The sequence below is a fragment of the Natator depressus genome, chromosome 2 (genome assembly GCF_965152275.1).
Source record: "Natator depressus isolate rNatDep1 chromosome 2, rNatDep2.hap1, whole genome shotgun sequence".
NCBI classification, from domain to species: Eukaryota; Metazoa; Chordata; order Testudines; family Cheloniidae; genus Natator; species Natator depressus.
In genome coordinates, this window is record NC_134235.1 from 214,901,326 (window position 1) to 214,928,313 (window position 26,988).

The window sequence follows — 26,988 nt, forward strand, 5'->3', positions numbered from 1 at the left end:
AAGGGAACTAAAAACTTGTTGGAGAATAAATGACTGATTTGTTGGAGAATAAATGACTGATTTCTCCCTGCTATTTTCTCTCTTATGCACCAATTCGTTCCTGCATCTTGTTTGAACCAAACATTACTTGTGGTGCTAATTCTTCAAAAACTGCTTTAGGTCATGTATCTCCTGTACTGTATGGACAAAGGGCCAATGCCTAGAACAACAAAGCTGTAAGGTTTTATTGCTCTTTTCCCTGCGTCTGTGGAACTCGTGGGCGTTTTCCATGCTGTGGAACAGTGTGAGGTGTTGGAATGCATTCAGTGTGTGCTACATGAGGGCTACATAATCATTTTGTAATCTGCCCAGATGAAGGAGCAGAGCGTTGTTGTGCTGCCTTTGGAACAGCCCAGGAGGGAAATTGTGGCTTAGGGAGTCACAATGTCCCTCCCAGGCTTCATGATGCTCTATGGAGGAACTACACTGCACCAGGTTTACACCCAGTGTGGCATATGCTGCCCATTGTACTGGAGTACCTATGCCAACTGTCTACTGCCTTATACAGAGTGGGGGATGTAGTGGCTCTGTGGCACCTGATACTCCCTGTGTGCTGGCTCTGATGGTACCATGTACTGGTGCATGACTATAAGGAGGTGCCTGTTACCCCCTTACTGTGTTGTCATTAGCATGTAGGGTGGGCTACAATCTAGCCCTAAGGATAAACGAAGATGACTTTTTTATGCTCCTAAATTATATTTCATATTAACTGTTCATTCAAAGATGCTAGTGGTTTCATTTCATTGCCACCAAGGGACATTATATGGTGCACTATACCTCACCTATGAGTAAAGAGTAAAATTTTCAAAAGTGCCCAAATGAGTTGGAAGCCTAAGTCCCAATGAAATGTAGGCTCCAGAGTGCTAAGTCCCATTTTCAAAAGTCATTTAGTCCCAGTCACTTGGGTACTTTTGAAAGTCACACTCTAAGAAAACAATAAGTAACATCTCTGAACTTCCTTCCCAATAGGGTGATAGAGGCCAGGAAGGAAGAATTGGGCCTCCAGGACCTATTGGAATTGGTGAGCCAGGATTAACTGTAAGTGGACAGGACAGTTCTGTATAATGTGTTAGAAATTAAAAACAATACAAGACATCTAAGTGAACTTGTTTGATAGATGATGGTCATATTGACTGGCCCACTCTGTACCTGCTGCTGGGACAATGAAAGTGAGGGGATGTGTTAGTAACTGTTGCAATAACAACTGCACATGGCAGAGCTGAGCCAGGAGCCAGTGCCATCTCTAAAGAATATGAAACTTAAAGAAACATTTGATTGCCTGATCCCAGCTAAACAGCCTCTTAGGGCCTGATTTTCAATAAGACTCTACGTGTCAACAATGGTGAATCACTAAGATTTCATTCTAATATCATTTTCATTTTTAAAATCAGCTTGTAACTGGAACAAGTTGAGCATTTTTTTTCCCCACAGAAATCACAGGACCTTTACACTGTGCTATGGTCATCCTTAAAAACTCACCAATAGCCTTAAATAACTAAGAGAGGCTGAATTCTAGGGAAGTGTAAAGAATGCTGCAAATAGAAAGTTACTTCAGTGTTTATCTAAGGCAAAATTGGCTATTCTTTTTAAGAGCAGCCTCTGAATTTCTATGCTTTGCCATTTCTTTTTTATCATTTTATCATTCCACCATTTCTCCAGTAATCACTCAGAGATGATAATTCCTGTGTTGACCTCAAAAATGATGCTATAACATCACTTGATTAATGACGCCATGGCACTTTCAAGAATAGCAACTCTCTTCCCCTTTGTCTTCTCACAGAATAGTTCTTCTGGGGAAAACATAAAAACCTTTCTTTCAGTAACTTGGAATGAAAAATACTGCAGTGGCAATTATGAAATATATGACCAAGAATACAAACTAAATATTGTGGAAAATATTTGTAAACTTCTCTTAATCATAGAAATGTAGAGCTGGATGAGAACTTGAGATGTCATTAAAAGTCCAGCCCTCTGCACTGAGGCAGGATCAAGTAAACCTAGACCATCCCTGACAGGTGTTTGTCCAACCTTTTCTTAAAAACCTCGAATGGTGGGGATTCCACATCCTCCCTGGAAGCCTATTCCAGAACTTAACTACCCTTATAGTTAGAAAGGTTTTCCTAATATCTAATCTAAATTGCTCTTGCTCCATATTAAGCCTATTACTTCTTGTCCTTCCGTTGTGTTCTACACTACCTTCAGTAGACATGAAGAACAACTTATTGCCCTCCTCTTTATAAAAACCTTTTATGTACTTGAAGACGGTTATCATGTCCTCCCTTGGGCTCCTCTTCTCCCGAATAAACAAACCCAATTTTTCAATCTTTCCTCATAGGTAATGTTTTCTAGACTTCTAATCACTTTTGTTGCTCTCCTGTGGACTTTCTCCAGTATATCCACATCTTTCCTAAAAGGTGGCACCCAGAATTGGGCACAGTCCACTAGCTGAGGCCTCACCAGCATCGAGTAGAGCGGGCCAGTTACCTCCCCTGTCTTACATACAACACTCATGTTAATACACCCCAGAATGATATTACCTTTTTTGAAACTTCATCATTTTTGACTCATTCAATTTGTGATCCACTATAACTCCCAGATCTTTTTCAGCAGTACTACTAGCCAGTTATTCCCCATTTTGTATTTGTAGTTGCGTATTTGATTTTCCCTTCCCAAATGAAGTATTCTGCATTTGTCTATATTGAATTTGTTGATTTCAGACCAAATCTCTGATTTATCAAGGTTGTTTTGAATTTTAAACCAGTCCTCCAAAGTGCTTGCAACCTCTCCCAGTTTGATGATGTCAGCAAATTTTACAAGCTGACTCTCCACTCCTTTGTCTAAGTCATTAATGAAAATATTGACTAGTTCCTGACCCAGGACTGACATCTGCAAGACCCCACTAGATATGCCTTCCCAGTTTGACAGAGAACCATTGATAACTACTCTTTGTGTACTCTTTGTATACAGTCTTGCAACCAGTTGTGCACCCACCTTATAGTAAGTTAACTTAGTCCACATTTCCCTAGTTTGCTTGTGAGAATGTCATATGGGACTGTGTCAGAAGCCTTGCTAAAATCAAGATATATCATGTCTATTACTTTGCCGCCATCCACTAGGACAGTAATCATGTCAAATAAGGAAATTAGGTTGGTCTCGCATGATTTGTTTTTGATCAATCCATGCTTGCTATTACTTATAACCCTATTATCCCCTAGGTGCTTACAAATTGATTATTTAATCATTTGTTTCAGTATCTTTCCAGGTATTGAAGTTAGGCTGACTGGACAAAAATTCCCTGGATCCTTTTGGTTCAATATTTTTTAAAGAGAGGCACTATGTTTGCCCTTTTCCAGTCCTCTGGGCCCTTACCCGTCCTCCATGAGTTCTCAAAGATCATTGCTAATGGTTCTGAGATTGTTTCAGCTAGTTCCTTAAGTATTCTAGGATGAATTTCATCAGTCCTTGCGGACTTGAATACATCTAACTTATTTCAATATTCTTTAACTTGTTCTTCCCCTATTTTAGGTTGCATTCCTTCCCCTTGTTGTTAATATTAAACTGTGTTGAGTATATGGTCACCATTAAACTTTTTAGTGAAGAATGACGCAAAATAGGCATTGAACACCTCAGCCTTCTTGATGTCATCAGTTATTAGCTCTCCTTGCTCACTAAGTAGAGGACCTACATTTTTTCATCTTTCTCTTTCTAATGTATTTAAAGAACCTCTTATTACCTTTTATGTCCCTAGATAATTTTAACTCATTTTGCATTATTGTCTTGTGCATTATAACGCCTTTATCAAAACAGTTGAGGGATCAAATTATGCTAAGGGAACTAAAAACATTAATTTTATTATATATGTAGAATTGGGGTTGTATGTGTTAAATAGAAACTAATTTATTCTATGTATAACTTCCACAATTAATTCTTCCATGAATTATTATTCGTTTAGAGTTGATGGTAATAAGCATTCAGTAGTACCTTTAAGACTAAGTTCTTTGGGATCAAAAACTGTCATTTACTATATGACAGGTTTCAGAGTAACAGCCATGTTAGTCTGTATTCGCAAAAAGAAAAGGAGTACTTGTGGCACCTTAGAGACTAACCAATTTATTTGAGCATAAGCTTTCAGTTCAATATCTAAATATGAAGGTGACGGCTAGTGGCGTTCTGTTATTTTCTTTGTTAGGCCTGTCCTGTAGTGTGTGTGTGGGGGGAGGGTGTGAGAAAACCTGGATTTGTGTTGGAAATGGCCCACCTTGATTATCATACACATTGTAAGGAGAGTGGTCACTTTAGATAAGCTATTACCAGCAGGAGAGTGAGTTTGTGTGGGGGGGGGTGAGGAGAAAACCTGGATTTGTGCTGGAAATGGCCCAACTTGATTATCATACACATTGTAAGGAGAATGATCACTTTAGATAAGCTATTACCAGCAGGAGAGTGGGGTGGGAGGAGGTATTTTTTCATGCTTTATGTGACCATTGTTATGTAACTCATCAAAAAGTGGCTGCTCCACCATGTTCTAATTGCTTGCTTTAAGTAGGCTGTTGCAGAATTTCTTGTAGCCCTTGCAGTTCTCAGCTCCATGACAGATGGGATGGTACTGGTGTACTTGAAATAGCATAAATAAGGAAATGTGAATTGCACATGCCATCTGAAGCTGTTCTTTCTTTTTTAACATCAGGGGCCTCGTGGTCCTGAGGGTGTACAAGGTGAAAGAGGGCCCGCAGGAGAAGGCATTCCAGGCCAGAAGGTAAATGTTACACTGAAATTCTTAAATACTGTGACTGTGGTTTTCAAAAAGTGCCTAAGTGATTTAGAACACAATACTGAAAGTCAGTCAATGGGGCATATGCTCCATGACATTTTAGGTGCTTCTTGAATATTTCACTTTCTCTTAAAAAGTTTAAGAGTCCTACCAAAAGAAATTTCACCCTCACCAAAATACAGTAATAAATTACTGACCCACTTAGTGCTGAAGACTATGTTAATAAGAGGTCTTATCATGGTAGCACTGGTAGGTTAAAAAAGTATCTTTTGAAAAGCTCTTTATGTAAAATATTACCCATACAGCTGCTCAGTACTGGAGGGAACCATTCAGAAGGCAGTTTGATCCTTCTTGCCACTCTGGGAAATTCTGACAAGGATTATACAGTTGTGACTCTAGGCACCTCTGTATTCACACCCTACATACTATTGCAATAATATTTGTACCAAACATGCCTTATGAGATATCATATAAAAGCTAATAATGTGCAGGTTATTAATATCATTGTAAAATATGTGTGCTCATGTTATATGTGGAGTTATGCATTCCTTCTGTCTGATGTTATTAAAATGTATTTGAACCAGACAAATCTGGGCTGTGGGTAAGCAGTTTTTTCCAGCCAATGGAAAGGCTGGTGTCTTCATCCAGGCACAATCACAGACACTTGGCAATGACAGTCAATTGGCATAACAGGAGCTTCAGGGACAGATCACTTTGAGTTATAGAAAGCACTAGTGGGGAAGAAACTAGCATGGAACCTTCTCCATCAGACTCCATGGCACCTTTCCTCACAGCAGCAGAGCATTTTAAGGCACTCAGGTTTACAGGATAAGCAGTGACAACCTCTCACTGCTCTGAATAACACTCCAGAATGTTACAATGAGTCTGTATGGACATATACCTCATTATAGCCTATCATCAACATCAACATCTTAAAATAAAACGTATGAGTGTGCTGATTAATAAATATTTTTCTGAAACTAAAACAAACCCCCAAATATTAGTGGTGGAACTTGAACTGAAATCTCACATCCCAGTCCCATGTAATCCTCTTTCTGCTGTTTTGTACAAGAGCACAAAGTATCATGCTAACAGATATTTTATTGGTTCCACAATTCCCTGGTGCCTTAACTGCTGAACAAAGAAGATTTTCCTCCCTATAAAGGAAAAGATGTCAGACAGTCACATTGTGTGCACTGGTGTTACAACAGTACACACCAAACTGCAATGTTTAAAAGATGAAACACCCAGAGTGATCTAGTCTCCCTTCTGTTATTGCTTTCCCCCGTCTTACTCTATCTAAACCTGAGAGTTCTTTTAAAGCCCTTTCAAGTTACAATAGTTCTAGCAGAGTAAATGCAAACATGGTGGTTTATGAACTGTAGCTAAGCTACTTTCCATTGCGACAAATGACTCTTTTGATAGTGTGTCTTGTTTGAAGAAACTGTTTCCGTGCAGACATTGTCTATTGTGATTTTCTGTTGATTTGTGTTAGAAATTTAAATGTATGAAGTCCTAAAGCCAGTTAACTTATATCAATACTATATATTTCCAGGGTGAAAAAGGCATAGAAGGCCCAGCAGGTCCAACTGGAATAGCTGGAGAATCTGTCAAAGGTGATAAGGTGCAGTAAATAACATTTTTTTTTAAATCACATCTGTATGATTTATAGTTAAAGTAATGATTATTTAATCCTTTATGTGATCTAGAAATAGTATGTAAATATCTTAGAGTTGGATATGGACTGAACTATTATATTCTATTCTAATACTATGACCATGCCCCTGGTTAAGACTATTGATTAATGACACATTGGGCTCAGTCCTCAGCTGCAGCCAGGCTGTGCTCTGTGCAGTTGGGAATGAGGGGGAAGAAGTTGACAAAGGTAACTTTACCCCACATTTAAGCTCCCAAATCCTGGGGCGGGGCAGCTTCTGGTGCTATTCAGGGCACCTTTCCATCATAGCATACAAGGGGCATTTCTGTCAGCCAGGGATCGCTGGAGCAGAGTCCCTTGCTTTGACCATGCCCCCAACCTCTATGCAAGGACTTAGAATGCAAAGTCTGCATTGCCAGCCCTGTGTCACTTGGGAATCTCCAGGAAACTGGGTAAGATGCTTTACTGCCCCATTGCAATGCAAATGGACCATATTCATGATTTTCCAAAATGTGTGTTGAAAATGAGGTCATCTACCAGCAATCAATGGGTCTCACCCTTTCAAAAACAAGGCCACTTTTTAGGCATCCAAATGTGTATTGAAGAGCCTATCTTTAAGTTCTCTATTTGGAAAATGGCCTCAGAATCTGGTGTATGGTATTAATTAGCCTGCAAACAGTGAATTCATCTCCATCTGCTAGCAAAATAAATTCAACCAAAAGCCAGACAATAAATTATCTTAATTCCTGAGAGATCTCAGTGAGACACACTGAAATCACATTGTGGCTACATTACCACCACATGCCATAGTTTGTCATGGTGCTCTACATAACATACTTTCCCAACACTCAGAATTAACTGTTTTTACATGCTAGATTGTAGAATTTATCAGAAGTTCTGATTAGAAGACAATGTGGAAGCACCCTACCTCAGTGGGAGATGAGAGAAGGATTGTGTCTCTGGGAGCCATAATTTCTCCCCAAGCACCCCACTGCTTAGGGGGAGTTTGCAGCAGTCCACATTATCTTTTAGGATATCCCACCTCCTCCCTGCCTCTTGAAGGCAATGTGTTTCCCAAGCATAAGAACTACAATTGTCCCTGGCCTTTGTGCAGGGGAAAGTTTCTTGCATCTTTCCTCCCACCTCATGTCCACTCAAATGCCGGGGATAATCTGTTCCTATGTCTGACATTTCCCATGCATAGCACTGAAAGTATTGTAAGGTGCACATATCAGTGAAGTTTCTCTTGTTTGCAAGTTACTGGCATTCAGGGCAGAGTGTTATATTGGAAACTTGGTTCAATAGTAACAAATGCATATAATAGGAACTGCAAAAATAGTTTCAGGTATTTTAAAATATAGTTGAAAGACAATTACTAGCTTGGCTGCTCAAACCACCATCACAGACTTTAGTTGTGCAGAGGTCTTCTTTCTAGGATGTATACTTCAGTCTGCTGCTTTCTAATTCAAATTCCTTTGTGGGTTGGGTGAATGCAAGTTTCAGAAAACTTCTCACTGTATGCATTGCTATGTGAATTATTCTTATTCTTTATTAGAACAGAATTTTGTTAACTAAACTTTGTTATTTGAGTTGGTGGAAGAGTTATATTTTCATTTGCTTTATTTTCCTTAAAGCTGAAGTCTGTGAATTATTCAGACACATTTTCTTAGTGACTTCATGTTCCAAAGATTGGTGTTACTATATATATTGTTATTAACACTGAATTAAACATAACCAGAACAGCTCTTTGGAAAAATAATGGCAAAGCTAGCCCAAATATTCTGTATCCCATGACCTCTCTTCATGGGTTTTTCTTTTGGATGTTTTGCAAGTTAATCTACATGGTAGAATGTGAGGAAACCATTTCAGACCTAAAAATGATGATGTTATAAATCACTGTGATTTACAAGTTGCAAGGTTACTCCATGCAGGGGGAACGGGGCCCTGAAGGACCACAAGGACCTATTGGACAACCTGGAATCGGCAGTCAAGGAATCCAGGTAAATCTGACATTAAGTTTAGTTAAGAAATACATTCAGTTGAATGCCTAGTTTTGGCATAATATACTCCATTATTATTAGATGACAGGAGCCCAAACTAAAACCCTATTAGCTTTGTTTAAGTAAACGGCTGTGTCACTGATTTCAATAGGAAAAGGGTCAGGCCCAGTCCTAAACTTTGGAGATGTAGCAAAATTTAGATCCAGATCTAGATTTCATACTTGGCCTAATCTCTAATTTTTAATGCCTAGAGATTCAAAAAACACCACTGTGATTTGTACCTTAAAATATCAGACAGGGCCCAATCCAAAGCTCACTGACATCAATGGAAAGACTTTGATTTCAATTGTCTTGAGATCAAGCCAATAGAAAAGTGAATTATCTGGACCAATCCATGCAATAATTTGCACAGCAGACTTCCTAAGATCTCCACATGGGATGATGCAGTAGGGAAGATTTGTATAGGGTGCGTGCTCAGCGCCTCTGAAATGCTGATTATTTAAGAGGCCTCACAATGGACACTGAAAAATTGATGCATCTAAAGTGATGAGTCCCTTTTGAAAGTGTAGCCCTATCCTCTCAGAGGCCAGAGCATAACTTCCCACTGCACAGGGTTAGGCTGAGGAGACAAAAATCCTCACCCTGGCTTTCCCCACCACTACCCAGGGCAATCCCTGAATTTGGGGTAATTCAATGAAATCCACCTGTGTGGGGCTGAGGGAAAATTGAGTAAGGAACTCCTGATTTGGCCCTCGAACAGCCAGCCAGTTAGGTTTCTTTCCTTGGGAAGATAATGAATTCATTTTATTAACCCGGAAGATGAACCCATGGAAGTGTAGTTTTCATTAACTTCTTCCTTCTTTTTTTTAAGGGTATCCAAGGTCCTAAAGGTATACCTGGGCCAAAAGGGTCTCGAGGCATGGGTGTGCAGGGTCCAAAGGTAACTTTCAAGAGAATCGCAATTAAAAAAAAATTACTGGCCACCTTGAGGGACAAGGAATATATCTGACCAAAGTCAGACATCCTAGTGCTTTTAATATTCCATTGTGGGAACATTGGAAAGAAATCAGAGCTGTACATTTTTAGACCACAATCCATATTTGGTCTTTGTAGGAACACTCCCATGATAGTGTGCTCTGTGGGTGGAATAAGAACTGAATGTTTGGAGCTTGCTCTCAAGTACTCAAACAGTTTTCTACTGTGGAAGAACACACCTCATAAAAGGCAACACTGGCTACCAGTGTTTAATAGTATATGAAGTAGAAATGTAGAGATTTCTGACTGATATATTTGAAAGATTCTGAAGAGGAAAGCCACTCCATTTTAACAGCCTCCATTACTGGACCTCACCATCGCATTGTTTCAGGCTAGCAGTTCTTTACTGTTTAAACAAATACAGATTTTCTTCATCAACCATGGATTCAAGATTTCTTTCATTTTGATATACTGTGTGTTGGTTTTGTGGCATATAGCCATTGTATGTAAATGTCATACTCTACTGAGAAATTCTAAACTAATGGCTCTCCCACTGTGAACTCTGGTGATTTGCAGAGAATTTGCTGACCACATGATGCTGGCTTTTATTCTTCTTTCCATCTGATTCTCCAGCCCTCCATCCTCAACATGGGAAAAGAGTTTGGAGGTCTGTAGCATTAGATGAAAACACGAAGGGAGAAAAAAAGTCAGCCTAGCTACATTTACAAGGTGACATTGCTACATAAATGGAAGAAAAATAGGTGAAACAGGAGCCACCGTCATAACCAGAGCCACTAGCAGGACTGATACTTCAGGAGAGGAATGTTCAGGGGCAAAGCAGCAAGGCAGGATGGGCAGGGGAGCCAGAGAAATGGCAGGAACAGATGAAATAAAAAGCAAAAGTAGACATTTTGATTAACTTCTTCCACAAGAGGACAGAATGCTTATTTTATTGATAGCAGCCTGTTAAATACTTTCTGGACATTATTTTTGCATGTAAGCAATTGCTATAGTTGCCATAGGGATGCTGTGTGGTTGGGCATGGGAGAACAGATGATCAAGAGATATGGTCTCTATTAATACGATGAAAAACTCAGGGCTAGTGCTGGTCAGAAAATGGAATTTCTGATCCTCGGGATAATTCTGCCATTTCAAAATTAGATTTTGTTCTAAATCAGAATGAAAAGTCAAAATATCAAAATTTCCAGTGGAACAATTTCCTCCCCCCGCCCACCCCATTTGATCTGGAACTATGAAGACATTTTTGTTTCACTATGTCAAAATATTTCATTTCAATGTAAATATTTATATATTAATATAAAAGTCAAAACAAAATGAATCAAAAGAATAAAGTCAAAACAAAATGTTTCACCATCAAAATAAAACTAGAAAGTCAAAATGAGTCACTGACTTTTTTCTGTTGAAAAGTTCATCGAAATAGACATGTTCCTGCAAAACAGTTCAGCTGACACAATTGCATTTTCTGATGGAAGACTGCTTTGTCAGCAGTTTTCAACCAGCTCTACCTGAGAATCTCTGTTCTAAACCTTCAATAATCTGTGCTGCTATACAAATAAATAAAGTTAAGATCTGTACTCATGCTAAACACAAATAATTTTTCATTACTAGGGAAAAGAAGGTGAATTGGGACAAAAGGGGGATCCAGGACCACCAGGAGTTGGAGTACCCGGACCAAAAGTGAGCCTACTTTTTAAAAAAAATTGTGCCCAGTTTTCTGCAGAAATATCTGATAACTTGTAGTGAGAAGTTGGTTATGTCCATGGACTTCAGTGACAAAGTCTCCACAGAGAAGTGAGTTTCAATGGTTTAAAATTCATACTTTCAGGCATTATTCACCCTTCTAAATAAGTCATGTTTAAGTGATGGCATGATGCTAGCAAACGGGAGAGCAATGATCATGCTAATGAAGACTGAATAATATAGAAGAGTGATGAGCTGGGAGGAGCAAACAGAGCTCTCATAGAAGGTGCTGCCTACGCAACTTTTATATCTTTTCTGCTACACACCCATCCCTAGGCTGACTGCCATGCCTTCACTCTCTCTCCTCCTTTATGTCCCTTCTCAAATCCCACTTCAAGGAGGTTTGCAAATTAGTCATATATGTAAGCAAAGAAGCAAAACCCTGTGTAACTTTTGTATTACTCACCCAACTAACTGCATGAGTGCTCCTAACCTTTCCCCATGTCTGGCTCTCCTCCTAAAGTCCAATCCTCAGTTTTTATATCCTAGTCTCTTTAGGGCTAGCGAGGAAAGTCTCCAGGCCAACACTACCTGTCCCAGGGTTTACTGAGATAGAGTCATAGCTGTGGGACAAGGAATGCAGTTTGTGTGGGAGAGGAAGTGGTTTCTGGGAGTTAGACCATAGGTGATGGTCGGGCAGGCAAGGCTGCAATTACATTCAGGGAAGATGAAGACAAGATGTCCGCTCTCTGCAGGGTGTTTGTGTAACACCGACAGACCCCGGTTGTTGGCGGGCAGGATCGAACTTGGGATCTCTGGAGCTATGTGCATGAGCCTCTACCGCATGAGCTAAAAGCCAACAGCCTGTTAGCTAAGGCTGTAGAGCAGACTCATTTTATCTCTCTCTGTCTAAGTTGATCTCAGTGCCACTAGATGGAACAGAACACCACACTCAGAAGGTGTGTGGGTTACATTTGCAGCAGAACAGAAGTGCACAGGTGTGCCCCCTCCCTGCTGTGCTGAGTCCTGGGAGAGCAGGGGGCATTATCCTCCTCCTACTGCACCCAAAGGCCTGGGGAGAATGTGGCATGAACCCTCTCCCCGCACCGCCTGATCCCTGAAGAAGAGTTCTGTGTAAGCTCAAAAGCGTGTCTCTCTTACCAACAGAAGTTGGACCAATAAAAGATATTACCTCACCTTGTCTCTCTAAAATACATCCTAGAATACTTAAGGAACTGATTGAAGAGATCTCTGAGCCATTAGCTATGCAATATACCTATAAATAACGACACAAGCATGCCCTTATGTTACATACTAGCCATGCCATGTGAATACTAGTTTGTTAAATCTAGAGATAGTTAAATTTGACAGAGGTGTGGCATTTTTAAAAAAGAAATGTAAAATGCATTAGTTGGGTTTCTTGATTGGTATAATCAGCAAATCCTATTAAGTATAGTATAAGTAGGAAGAGTCTATTTTTGGACATAAATATTGCCCGTTAACCAGTATTGTACCAGAATGTAACTCCCTCAGTGTATAAAGTGCATGAGCTTACTAAGCTTTTGGGAAATAAATATTTATCACCTTTTAAGGGAGATCCAGGAACACCAGGAATCCCAGGAGAATCAGGAATGAGAGGACTAACTGGAAACAATGGGAAAAAGGTAAACCAGTATTTCTGTTTGCTGGATGTGAAAGCTTTAGGCTATATAGAATGATCAAATTCAGACCTCATTGCAAATTGAATCCCTCTGCTCCCAGGAGGGCAGCTACACAATGGAGACATGTTCCTCCTGGGGGAAGGTTGGCACCAGTACCTGCCCTTTCCTAAGGGGCTGCTGAGGTAAGACAGTTTTAAATCTGGATAGGTTTCCATAGAGCCCCACTGGCGAAGAGGCACTGGGCATTGAAACTGCAACTGTTCTAGCTGACCTCGCAAGGATGGCCACCTGTCCAGGTTTTCCCAGGATCATCCCCTTTTTTGTGGTAGCTGTCCCAGGAGCTCTGTCAGTACACAATTCCAGCTGTCCAGTCTTATGGGTTCAGGATCATCTCAGATTTCCCACTTTTTTTGTACCTTAGAGGTGGCAACCCTAGACCTGGTCCTGTCCCTTTTGTGGATTGTGTTGGTCAACTCTGGATTTCTGTTCTCACCCCCACTCAATACACACACTCCATCAGAGTGATGTAGCAGACATCTTGTGTCATTGAACCCCTCTTCCCCTCAGATTTTCTGCCAGTGGAGGATTAGTGTGGCCTTCAGTATCTAGCTTGCTTTGCAAGATCTAGTTCAGTCTGTCAGTCTGGGTCAGTAAACCAAACAAAACAAAGAGTACAAGTCCACTTTTCACTTCATACAACTTCTTTCTAGTGCCAGACTAAAGGCTGAGGTATTGAATCTTTCTAGGTGGATGAAAAGCAGGGATGAGGTTTTGCAACTTAAAATTAAATTATTTCACATTCATAAAAAATTGAAGTCAGTGAAAATCCACTCTCCCCCCAAAATGAAGGTCATTGAGTTTAGTAAAAATTGTAGAAAGCAAAAGTTGCTAGGGGGCTTATTTTAGTGGTGGCCTTTGTGTCTTCAGAAAAAAATGCATTCACAAACAACTATACCTTCTTTATAGTTTCCACATTCTTTGCAAGCACAAATATTAGCAGTTGGGCATCTATCACATTCATTATAAGTGCAAGTAGGTAACTAGTCTAACTAGCGTTCGCACCTGCAGTGTACTGTGGACACAAAGAATTACAATTATTTGCAGACACAAGACTGACTCATACAAATGGAGTCCAGGTTGAGGCCCAACTTAAAGTCATGCCCTATAATTGTACTTTAAATCAAAAGTTCTAATCAGAGGCAGATTTTTCAAGAGCTGGCAGACTATATGCACCAATTTAAGCTATTTAACACTTTTTTCTGTTTGTGAATTACTTACAGTCATGTTTATTTACTAATTTGTTCTTATTCAAAACAATTGGATGAAGGATTTTCCTGAATGCCTTTCAGTCTATAGATTGTTTATTACCTATTTGCCACACCTATTGCTTCAAGTATTTGCTAAATGGCATTGTTTCTGCTTCCAAATTGCATAGCTCACAATCTATCCCACAAAGAGTTTTTGAGACAGCTATGCAAGCACTTCTGGTACTTCCCTTATGACTATATGTGCAGAGAGTATCTTTCTACAACAATTCTTGCAAGCAAAAACTCACTCTACAAGTATTTATGGAAATAAATAAAAACAGTTGCTAACATTTGTTTCTGTTTCCTGATCAACTCTTTTCTCTTATCTTCTGTTTGGTTGAAATTTCCTTTTTGGTAAAGTTCTGACCAGAATTGGTCACATGTAGCATAAAAATGAGTTTGTAGCTTTTATTAGACCATTTTCAGATTCTCTTTTGCAATATTTGTCCAATTGTAAATGGATGAATCTCAAAAGCAAATCAGGCCCTGATCCTGCCACTGATTCTGTGTGGGCAGTTATCTATGCCTGCATAGAGCTCTGCTGATTTCAATGGCATTCTGCATAGGAATAAGGGGCTGCCTGCAGAGACTCTCTTGCAGCTTTTGGGACCTAAAAGTCTGGATACTAACTCCAAACTGTTTGGTCTTTAAACCAAGCTGAAAAATCTGAAGGTTGGGTTATTTTTTGAGGCTGTCAAGCTGGACTGTTTCAGCTACACTGGATATAATTGAGAGAAAAAACTTTTTTTGGTATGTTGGGAGCTTGACCTTGCCCAACCCAGGAAAAGCATAGTGATCTAAACCAGTTCTCAGAATGTTAATAATTAGGATTTTGATTCTGTAGCATACACATCAATGTGAGAATTAATAAACTGATATAATTTTCATTAGGGGGAACAAGGAGTGCCTGGCTTAAGAGGCCTGGAGGGACCACCTGGGAAAGGAGATGTTGGCCAAAAGGTATGAATTATTAATATCCATCTTTGAGAAACATAACAAAGGTAAATGTTCGTGTTTAAACACAGTTCAATGGCTGGTATAATTTTAATTTGTTATGGTCTTCCTTAAGTAATAGCTTCACCAGTTTAAATGTTTGCTCTCAATAGAACTTGAGAGTCCTCAGCATGAGTATGTGGCAGAATGAAATACAAGTACTAAAATTAAAGTTCAAAATGATCATTGAAGTCAGTGGGACATAAATGTGCTCAGCTCCTTGGGGTCGGGGGTGGAAATCAGGCTACTCTTTAGTGCCGAAAGATGGCTTTAGGAACCTAGAAGGATATGTTCAAGAGGCACTCATGAGAGTTAGATATCTAAATACTTTTGAATCTTTCTCCCTAACTTTAGGCACCCAGGATTTTTTTTTAACTATCAAGTGTAAAATCTTTGTAGTGATTTATGAACTAAATAATTATATTTGGGTCAGGGTGACCAAGGAGAAAAAGGATCCCAAGGGGATGCTGGTGCTACAGGATTACAAGGGTCTCCAGGACCAAAAGTAGGTTTGTTCCTTCCTATGCTCCTTTTTCTACACTATACAAACACCTCTGGAATTTTTATGATGTGAATTTATTGACGACTCTGAAGCTTTGAGTTTTTTTATGTTAAGCTGGCAAAACAGAAAAGTATATTTTCATCCTGCGCACTGAATGAGGCAGAGGTTCTGTGGAGAAATAGTATGTGATTATGTTATTCAACACTATCATTAAGGGGCCAAATTAATGTTGCAAAGGACTGTTAATTCAGGCATTTCCTAAGCTTGGGGTGCTTAATTTTGCAACCTTAACATTCTTTTGATGTAGTTTAATGTATTATATATATATATGCCCTGCACACTGAAGCCATCCAGATCACACACACATACAGTAAAATAGCTCTGTTAGCCGAGAAAAGAAACAACCACCACCAAAAGAGTTAGCATTAATTTTTTTTTCACATAAGTTGTTCAATCGGTGCTCATTTCAGACTTGAAGTTCAGTCTATGTTCCTCAAGAGGTTTGTTAGCGTTTGCAAATTTGAGGAAAAATAGATTGATTTATGTTTTTTCACCAAATATTACCCATTTGATCTGAAATATTTTGACTATTTTATACTAAGGGTTGAACAATAAATAAATTAGCACATACATAGGAAGTATTTACTTTATACTTATTTTAAATTGTTTTGTTATAGGGTGAGCCCGGAAATAAAGGCGCAGTTGGTAACCCTGGACCATCCATTCATGGACCACCTGGACCAAAGGTAAATGATCTGAGATTTGTCTGCTGGAGCCAAGATATTGAACATATTGCACTCAGTAACACTTATACTTCTCTATTCAAGTTAATTGAACTAAAGTTGCAATGGTAGAAATAAAGGCAGACCTAGCCCAGTTAGTTTAATACAGATGTATGCCTGTCTTTTGTTGTATTGTGGTTTATTTCATAGAGGAGAATAACTGTTTTGTCATTTCATTGAAGGTAAATTTTGTCAGAATGACCCAGAATGGCCCGTAAAAGCTGAGACTTCATATGTATACTGAAAAAGCTAAAAGATTTATTTTCAGCCTTTTGTAATAGAATGCCACCCACCATCTCAGCAGGGGAGGAGGATGTTTGATTAGCCCAGCAGGGAAAAAAACCTCTGAGATTCTGGGAGGAGGGGTGGAAGGGAGGAATAGGCTTGGCTGCTCAGGGGCCTTACAGACTTTCCCCTTCCTACCCCAAAACTCACACTGAGATGTGCCTGGCCAAAGAGGGGGCAAGAGATTCTCCACCTCTCTCTACTACCATTGGGTAGGCTATGGGACAAGGGAAAAAGGAGAGTAGATTGTCTTAACTCCTCTCTTCCTGTACATTAAGCCCTCAGAGCATGCAGCAGCCATTTTTCTTTCATTGCTGCCCTGCCTGATAATGGAGGTATCATTTGAACTGTGTTTCCAAGATGCTGTGGGTGTGTCTGATTGCCAGTCTGAGATCGGGAAGGAATTTTTCCTTTGGGGCAAGAACAAAGTGTCATGAGCTCTGAGCTTTTGTGCCTTCCTTGCAGCATCCTGGAGGCCTAGTTGTAGGTTATTAGGGAATAAGGGCAGAAACTAAAAGTTAAGTTTACACATAATTTCATTGCAGTTTGGGGGCAGAGGCCAGCTCAGGTGAGAAGCTAAAAGGGGCAGCTCCCAAAGGTAAACATAAGTGACACACCCAGAAGATGGTTGGTGGACCCTATTATCCTGGAAGAAGAAGAGTAGCTCTCTCAGACTCTCTTCTTCATGTACACTGGCTCCCCTCATGGTGCAGGGGAGGATAGAGGATTCAGAGGTGGGGTGAATTCTAGTGTCTGGTCTGAAGGGGGCCAACCCTGAATAATTATTTTATATTGAGGCCATTTAATATCACACTGGAACCAAAAAATTGACTGGTATTATAATTTTGGGCCATTTAAATCCCATTTTCTTCCATCCTTGAACAACATATACAGTCTCCATTGTGGTTGTGATGCATTGTCTCTTGTTAATTTGCCACTCTTTGACTGGGCCAATGGGGTGTAGTACAAATCCCAGGATTCTGGCCTTGCTGCAGGTGATAGGAATGAAGATATGTCCTTCTAAAGTCCTTTCCTCCCTCCCCCACATCAAACAGGCACTGCCACCTATATTTACAGTGAGTGAGGAGAATTCCGGTTACTGTTCCGAGCATGGAAAGGAGAGATATTTTGCTAGGAGGGCAGGCTAGACTATGCAACAGTGAAGCTTTTGATGGGCAGAGTCAAATCCTGAGGTTCTTACTGAAATTTTCCTCTCAGACAAAACTCCCATTCATCTCAGTTGCATAGTAGTATGGCCCGGCTGCTAAGCCTATGGAAGTCATTCTCCTGATTTTACTTGGATCAGGCTCTCCTTTGAGTGATGTGATCTGACAAAACAAATTGCTTATGAACAGCAAGTTATTCTTTCAGGAAGAACTTTCTAGGAAATGGACAAACCTTTTTCTCATTGTCCCTCTATCACTTAGATAAGTTTCTTGTTAGGCCATCCACTATTTTTCCCTGATATATTGGGATGAATGGAAGTCCAGCTTCTCTGAATTCTTTGGCAAGCACAATCATTAGTAATTTTGTCCTGGAAGCCTCCCATCATTCCGCAGTAGTGAAGTCAGATGAAGCAGATGAAACACGAGTCTGCATACCATTCAACTCTGGGAGCATCCCAGGCCATTGTTGGCAAATGCTGTATATCAGACACCTGGACAGCTTTGGTAGCGTTCATTGGACAGTTATTTTGGAACCAAAAAGGTATGGATACAGTTCTTACTGTCTCTTGGCAAAGAGACAGTCTTCTGCCTGTTGCTGGCTTGGCTATAGTAACTTCAGCTGTACTTTTGAAATGAACAATTAGATAGCTGTCTTGCACTCTATGGAGTATGCTGTGTCCCCGTAGTTTTGAAGTTGGTTGCAGCTCAGTGATTGCTTTATGTAAACAACAATCTTTTAGGAATGTTACTTGAGCTCCTACTGGTGCATTCTGTTGGTGTTGATAAATTGCAAACTTTCTGCTGAAAATTAAGATCTTTGAGAGATCCCAAAGAAGGGGGCGGGGGGAAATATAGTTGTTGGTCTAGGTTAAGCCTCAGTGGTACAAGGAGGTACTGCTATCTTAATTATGTGATAAAAGCTCAAAGCTAAGCTTGGTAGCACCCAGCAAACCAACTATCTATCAAGTCATCAGTAAGTACAGGTGAGAAATCCACCAACTATACCAAGCAATATTCAACTGAGACTCAAGTTTCTTTCTGGGGCTCCACAGAAGCCCCATGTGGGAAGTCTGCAACAGAGGGGAGCTGAATCATTGCAGTTTCTGGCTTTCTTTGCCACAGCCCCTTGCAGGACCAGCACTTGCCACTTTTGGGGCAATACTGACTCTCCTGTAGGGCATCTGGCAGGAGAGAGGTTTTGCCCTCTTTGTACCAACACAACAGCTTTTTGGCAGAAGTCCTGTCCCCCGATTTACACTGGGAGTAGCAGGCATAAAACACAGGTGAATGTGGCCCATTGATTGATTAGCATTATTTTAACCCTTGTTCTTTAATGAAAAGAAGTGTTTGGAATTAGTTCTCAAAGGGAGAACTAGCACTTTTTGACATGTTACATTTTTTTCACAAAATAACATGTCAAGGGAGTTCAGTAGTGAGGTAGAAAGAGATTTTCCTAAAATGTTGGTAGCTTACTGTGTAGACCTTCAGTCACTGTCATTTTGGTGTCAAAAATAAGTGACTACGTGAAGCTGGTTCTTTTCTGCAAAACCTAGAGTGAAGATGATAAATAATAAATTGTTTTGTGTAGGGGGAGCCAGGAGCAACTGGGCCACCAGGAAGTGATGGAAATCCTGGAGATTCAATAATGGGACCAATGGTATGTAGCACGTTTCTTTATTTCATGTTTGGTTGAAAAGAAATGTGAGAAATATTAACCATTTCAAAGAAAAAAATATGGTTGAATGGTTTTGAAAAACCCAAACTGGCTGATACCTCAACCCCATCATTCCAAACTGAATGTAGTTATTTAATAAGCTTCTGACCATTTTGAGAAATGTAAACAGATTAAATTACTCTCGCACACACCCAGCTCTGCAAAATGTCTACAACAGATCCCTCTTCTGGTCAAAGTTAGCTCCTCAAATTTCTCTATTTTTCATCCTCTCGCTTGGTCTTTGTTCCACTCCTGTGAGTTTCACCCTCCACCCCACATTAAGGCCTTTCTGCACTTCGAGCTTGTGACAGATGTCAAACAGTTATAGTTGTGACTGTTAACCAGGATGGGCAGGGATGGTGTCCCTAGCCTCTGTTTGTCAGAAGCTGGGAATGGGCGACAGGGGATGGATCACTTGATGATTACCTGTTCTGTTCATTCCTTCTGGGGCACCTGGCATTGGATACTGTCGGAAGACAGGATTCTGGGCTAGAGGGACTGACCCAGTATGGCCGTTCTTATGTTCACGTGTTGCAACCCCAAGCAATCAAAAAAGTTATGAAAATTTTAAAAAATTAAAAAAAAACTTTTGGGCTCTTTATTTGCCTACTGGTTTTGGAGCCTGAGACATACCAGGGGTACAATCCAGACAAGTGGGGGGCTGTGTCAGTCCTGCTCTACAACCTTGAGTGCCTTACAATGCCATGCTATAGTAGCTTCCATGTAGGCTGCTCACAAGCAGCCTTCCAGCATGCAAGGCACACCCTGAGTGCCTGTGTGTAACTGCAGCCTGCCAGCTATACCTTGGCTCTCACCAGCCTTGGTTATACTGCAGGGTGACCCCAATATCCCCCCAGTACCAGATCTTCCCCCAGAAATGTCCTGTACTGGAAAATCCACACCCAAGTGACACAGTTATACTGACCGAACTTCCAGTGTAGACACCGTTATGTCAATGGGAGGGCTTCTCTCATTGACATAGCTACCGCCTCTCAGGGAGATGGAGCACCTATGCCTAAGCTCTCCCATTGGCATAGATAGCATCTTCACTAAGTGCTACAGGGTACAGCAGTAGTGCTGTAAGTGTAGACAAGCCCAAAGACTATGTGAAAGGATATTGCACTTTGTTTTTTTCCTACCTGTTTGAACTTCCTTTGTTTTCCCTTCCAACTCGATGACTCCATTTACTGCTTAAATGCTAATTAAGGCAAGCACACATTCCTTTGTTTAGGACAGACCTGTTTGCCAATTTCTGTTTGGGCAGGGCTGTGGGATTTGAAACATGTGTTGATAAAATCATACAGGGGAACTTTACAACTTCACATACAATGTTGCCACACATTTTACCTGAACAATACTGACCAGCAAATTATGAGTTTTCAAATGATACCTTACAAGGCACACTTTCTGAACAAAGAGTACAACAGTAGTGTGTAGGGTGTGAATACAGGGGTATATTCTGTCCCAGAGCCTTTAGGGGGCATTTGGTTCAAATTTTCAAGCTTTTATCTGTATTTATGAGGACGAGTGCAAAGGAGTCCATTCACCACAAGTGCCCTCCTTACGGCTAGGTCTGGGAATTAGCTCTCATCTCAGCGCCCTGCCATCAGTTGCTTGCACTGTAATCCCTCCCTCATTCCATGACTCGGGATGCTCCCTCTTCATGACTCAGTCCTTTGGCCAGGACACTATATAGTCCACCCCTTCTGGGGTAACAAAGTCCTACTGAACAAACTGTCCAGATGCTGCCTCAGCCTGATGTTCCAGGTCTGATGTTCCATCTCTAGGTCCTGTGCCACTTTCTCAGTGGCTAACAGGGTCCCTGGACTGTAACCTGGAGTATTGGTGGGCCTGGTTTCCCCTATGACTAGCAGTATAGGTCTGCTCAGTCTCAGATCTTGTTGCTGTTTCCCTTGGTTCCTTCCTACCCCACCTCTCCATCTCCTTGTCTATCTCTGGGTTTACCACTGGAGAGTCCTCTGCTCACAGTGGCTACTTCACCCTTCTTAGCCTTTTGTCAGACTCCCCAGTCCAGGGCAGGACTCCAGGCCTTACTCTCCCCCGGATCGCCTCCTTGTCCCTGGCCAACTCCCTTTCCCCCCAGGGAGTGACTGCAGACCTTCTCCCTGCAGCCTTCTTCCCCTTGCGCACCCCCTCTTTGTGGCATAGCAGACACACTTCCTGATTCTATGACTACCATGGACTTGCACTTTTCCTGGTATTCTTAAAGAATCGCAGAAGAGCTTTTTTTTTTTAAATGGGCCCTGTTTTCCTTAGATTCTTGATAGATGCTGCAAGGAAAATTGTGTTATTGTAAGGCCTCTTAGTTTTTTATACAAACACTGCCTTCACTGGTAGAGTCTTTACAATTCCAAAGGATATGATGTACCATTTCCTGAACATTACATGTTACGAATAATTCATCTTTGTGCATATTAATTAGAAATAAATTACTATTTAATCCACAATGCCCTGTTAGAATTCTAAATAGAGCCCTTTTGCTCTTCCTCTCAGGATCTTGGATTATAATCTACATTTTCAACTGTTGGGCATACTTCTCAAAATTCCTCGCTCCCCACCCCCCGCCTTTTGTTTCATTTCTCCACAGTTTGTGCCATTCCCTCCTTAGCTCATTTTTGATTAGGTGTTTAAATTCCAGTTTGCTTCAGGGGATTCCTAGGTCAACTTGTTTGTGTTTATTAGCACTGTTCCGGTTCATCAATTAATTGACTGCTATCCCTGTATGCCCCAGCATCCAAGCTATTACTATGGTTATATCCAGTTGCACCCAGTTCAGTAGTTAGCAGTAATATTTCATCAAGAATATCATTTCCACTGTCAGACTTACCACTGTAAATTGCCTGCAGCCCCGATAAGGAGGCAGACAGGATGGCCACAGCAGCACACACATCCAAAGCCCAATTTAGTGCTAACGTAATCTCTGTTAGCTCAGCTGTGAAGACGATACAAAGTTAGTTTTATGGTTTTCTTGAGTCTGAGTGAAGGCATGCAGAAAGCTGTTCCCACTCGTCTTGTTCCCTCCTCTTTTGAGCCATCTGTATATATCTGGCAATAGTGTCCCCATTTATCACATATATATTGATTTGCTAAATCTTGTATATCTACCAGTCTTCACCTTTAATTTATTTCATTATATAATTCTATGTCTATCTCAGGGGGAATGGTTTACCAATGACTGAGTATTTTCCCATAGCTATAGATTTTGGTCTCGTTCAATCATTTCTTTTCATTACAATACTTTATCCACTTCTGTACCCAACTTACATGAGAGATTTTGAATTTTTTGTCCTACTCAGCCTCCACTTAACTCTCAGCAATCATTATATATTGGCTTCATGTTGTCATCTTTGCTGTTTCCTACTACTTTGGCCTAAGAGGCTAACTCTAGGAGTTTCATTCTTAGAAAGGTAGGCATTTCACTAGCTGCTATTTGGAGACTTAGTAGTGAAGGCACCACATGTGCTCTGCAATGCCTGTGCTTGGATATAGTCCAGTTTTCTCTGTATTTGCTGCTGATCCAGAGGCCTAGCATCCATACTCAATAATTGGTCTTGTTAGTGCTTTGTACAGCATTTCCACCATTTTTTTATCTGCTCCCCAGCATGTTCCAGAGATACTTTTAAGTAAGAAGAAAAGGAGTACTAGTGGCACCTTAGAGACTAACTGATTTATTTGAGCATAAGCTTTCATGAGCTACAGCTCACTTCATCGGATGCATGCAGTGGAAAATACAGTGGGGAGATTTATATACACACAGAACATGAAAAAATGGGTGTTATCATACACACTGTAAGGAGAGTGAATTCTACCTTTGCACTTAGCTTTAATATTTTCAGTATGGTCCATCCAAGTGAGCTTTCAGAGTAACAGCCGTGTTAGTCTGTATTCGCAAAAAGAAAAGGAGTACTTGTGGCACCTTAGAGACTAACCAATTTATTTGAGCATAAGCTTTCGTGAGCTACAGCTCACTTCATCGGATGCATACTGTGGAAAGTGTAGAAGATCTTATTATATAGACACAAAGAATGAAAAAATACCTCCTCCCACCCCACTCTCCTGCTGGTAATAACTTATCTAAAGTGACCACTCTCCTTACAATGTGTATGATAATCAAGGTGGGCCATTTCCAACACAAATCCAGGTTTTCTCACCCCCCCCCCCACAAACTCACTCTCCTGCTGGTAATAGCTTATCCAAAGTGACCACTCTCCTTACATTGTGTATGATAATCAAGGTGGGCCATTTCCAGCACAAATCCAGGGTTTAACAAGAACGTCTGAGGGGGGTTGGGGGGGGGGTAGGAAAAAACAAGGGGAAATAGGCTACCTTGCATAATGACTAAGCCACTCCCAGTCTCTATTCAAGCCTAAGTTAATTGTATCCAATTTGCAAATGAATTCCAATTCAGCAGTTTCTCACTGGAGTCTGGATTTGAAGTTTTTTTGTTGTAAAATAGCGACTTTCATGTCTGTAATCGCGTGACCAGAGAAATTGAAGTGTTCTCCGACTGGTTTTTGAATGTTATAATTCTTGACGTCTGATTCGTGTCCATTTACTCTTTTACGTAGAGACTGTCCAGTTTGACCAATGTACATGGCAGAGGGGCATTGCTGGCACATGATGGCATATATCACATTGGTGGATGTGCAGGTGAACGAGCCTCTGATAGTGTGGCTGATGTTATTAGGCCCTGTGATGGTGTCCCCTGAATAGATATGTGGGCACAGTTGGCAACGGGCTTTGTTATGTTATCAAATATCACACCTAAGAATTTGTAAGTTTTCCACTGTATTTATCTGTTGGTCATCTTTTTGGATTTTCCTTGATGTGAAGATCATTTCCTTAGTTTTGCCTATGGATAATTTGAAACTCCCCATTTCCTCATTCTGCACTTCTCTGAAGTGCATCATTGATTCTTTTGGCAGCACTTTCAAGGTTTCTGCTTTAAGTCCATTTGGCAGAGTGATCAGCAAATAATGTGATCTCTATTTACCCCATTAGGGAAGTCATTTATCATGATGTTAAAAAAGGTTAGGCTAATTATGCTCTCTTGTGGAGTTCCATTTGCAACTCAATATATATTAGAATAAGCTTTCCCTATTTGGACTTAAGAACATAAGAACGGCCATACTGGGCCAGACCAGTGGTCCATCTAGCCCAGTATCCTGTGTTCCAACAGTGGTTGGTGCCAGATGCTTCAGAGTGATCTGAGTGATCCATTCCTTGTCATTCGTTCCCAGATTCTGACAGTCAGAGGTTTAGGGATAGTTGGAGTATGGGGTTGCGTTCCTCACCAGCTTGACTAATAGCCATTGATGGATCTAGCCTCCATAAATTTATCTAATTCTTTTTTGAATTATACTTTTGGCCTTCACCCCATCCCCTGCCAGTGAGTTTCACAGGTTGACTGTGTGTTCTGTGTAGAAATACTTCCTTATGTTTGTTTTATTAATTTCATTGGGTGACCCCCAGCTTTGTGTGTTATGTGAAGGAGTAAACAAACACTTCCCTATTCGCTTTCTCCACCCCTTTCATAATTTTATAGACCTCTATCACATCCCCCTTCAGTCGTCTCTTTTCTAAGCTGAACAGACCCAGTCTTTTTAATCTTTCTTCATATGGAAGTTGTTCCATACCCCTAACCATTTTTGTTGCCCTTCTCTGTACTTTTCCCAATTCTAATATATCTTTTTTGAGATGGGGCCAATAGAACCGTATGGAGTATTCAAGGTGTGTGTATTCCATGGATTTATGTAGTGGCATTATGATATCTTTTGTCTTATTATCTGTCCCTTTCCTAATGGTTTCTAACATTTTTGGCTTTTTTGACTGCTGCTGCATGTTGAGCAGATATTTTTTGAGAACTATCATGATGACATCAAGATCTCTTTCTTGAGTGGTAACAGCTAAGCTAGATCCCATTTTTTGGATATATTAGTTAGGATTATATTTTCCAATGTGCATCACTTTGTATTTATGCTATAGTTGTATAGTTCTGTTGCTTAAGAAGTCCCTTACCCACCGAAACATTTTTCCCATAACACGCATGGAGGCCACCTTATGCAGTAGTCCCTCTCTCCATTATAGCCTTTTCCTGTCTCCAGTAAGGTTCTGATCATGAATTATTTGGTTTATCATGCTTTTCTGTACTTCTGTCCCTTCCCTAACAATATGGTCAATCGCACTCCGACCTCTTTGGAACCCACTTTATGTTCCATCTATGAACCTGTTTCTTTCTAGATGTGCTACTAATCTCTGTTACCATTCTGTCCATTGTTTTACCTAAACATGCTGTGAAGGCAATTGGTCTGTATGCCTCAGGTCTTGAGAGCAATTTACCCGGTTTCCTCACTGGGACAATAATCACATGTTTCCAGTTTGCAAGATTTCACCTTTTTGCCATATGTTATTATATAATTTTAAGTATCACCTTGTGACATTATCTAATTAAAATATAACCATGCAAATGATACAAAAATATAACTCAGGGCCAGAAAGGGTTAAACAGCTTGCAGGCTGGATGACCCAAACCCAACCTTTAAAGTCATGTTTAAAAGGTATGCAAATGGTAATTAGGGCCATTCATGCTAAATAGGCAATATAGGCAAATCTATATTGTTAGAACTGATTCTAGTTGTGTGTATCTTAAATGCTACCTGTCTGTCACTATAGCTAGTAATTCAGAGATCAAAAGGGAATATTAACATTTAGATCAGGGGTCCGCAACTTTCAGCACGTGGCCCATCAGGGTAATCCGCTTGCAGGCCGTGAGACATTTTGTTTACGTTGACCGTCCGCAGCCACAGCCCCCCACAGCTCCCATGGGCCGGGAAGAGCAAAGCACAGCCAGTGGGAGCTGTAGGGGGCCTTGACTGCGGATGGTCAATGTAAACAAAAATGTCTCGTGGCCGGCCAGCAGATTACCCTGATGGGTGGCATGCCAAAGGTTGCTGACTCTGATTTAGATGAATCTTGGGTGAAGTAATGTCATTGTCTATATATCCCGTTGAAGTTTGTAATAAACTGCCTAGTGGATAAATCGCCCTATGTTAATTTGTGTAACTAATTACTGGTGGTGTTTAGAAAACAGAAGGACACATCAGAAGCCTATTGTTTACCCAGGACTGTATGGTCAAGTGGATGCTAGAAAACTGCATAAAAGACCATTGGGTACTGATTCTGTCATCTCAGATCTGCTTGAGGCTTCATACAGGGGAAGCTTAAGCCATAAGGACTGAGATTCCAGTCCTAAGCTGGAACATCCTGCAATGATATTGGACACAGGTTATAGTCCAATGAACTATATCTGAAAGAACTCTTTGCAACTATAAAGCTCACTATCTCTGCTATGAATCTGAACCTTAAGAATTGAACTCATGTCTGTGTGTATATTGATCTTTTAACCTTACTCTTT

General features: G+C 40.6%; 1 protein-coding gene across 2 annotated transcripts in view; it reads left to right on the plus strand.

The window, feature by feature from the left end:
• COL28A1 (collagen type XXVIII alpha 1 chain) overlaps nucleotides 1–26,988 on the plus strand; it is a 116,028-nt gene that overhangs the window by 44,228 nt on the left and 44,812 nt on the right. For both annotated transcript variants that reach the window (XM_074945867.1, XM_074945866.1), the window contains exons 13-23: nucleotides 1,009–1,077; nucleotides 4,727–4,795; nucleotides 6,366–6,434; nucleotides 8,399–8,467; nucleotides 9,339–9,407; nucleotides 11,072–11,140; nucleotides 12,736–12,807; nucleotides 15,003–15,071; nucleotides 15,538–15,609; nucleotides 16,284–16,352; nucleotides 19,428–19,496. In XM_074945867.1, coding sequence (XP_074801968.1) covers nucleotides 1,009–1,077; nucleotides 4,727–4,795; nucleotides 6,366–6,434; nucleotides 8,399–8,467; nucleotides 9,339–9,407; nucleotides 11,072–11,140; nucleotides 12,736–12,807; nucleotides 15,003–15,071; nucleotides 15,538–15,609; nucleotides 16,284–16,352; nucleotides 19,428–19,496 — 765 coding nt within the window. The remainder of the gene's footprint in view (nucleotides 1–1,008; nucleotides 1,078–4,726; nucleotides 4,796–6,365; nucleotides 6,435–8,398; nucleotides 8,468–9,338; nucleotides 9,408–11,071; nucleotides 11,141–12,735; nucleotides 12,808–15,002; nucleotides 15,072–15,537; nucleotides 15,610–16,283; nucleotides 16,353–19,427; nucleotides 19,497–26,988) is intronic.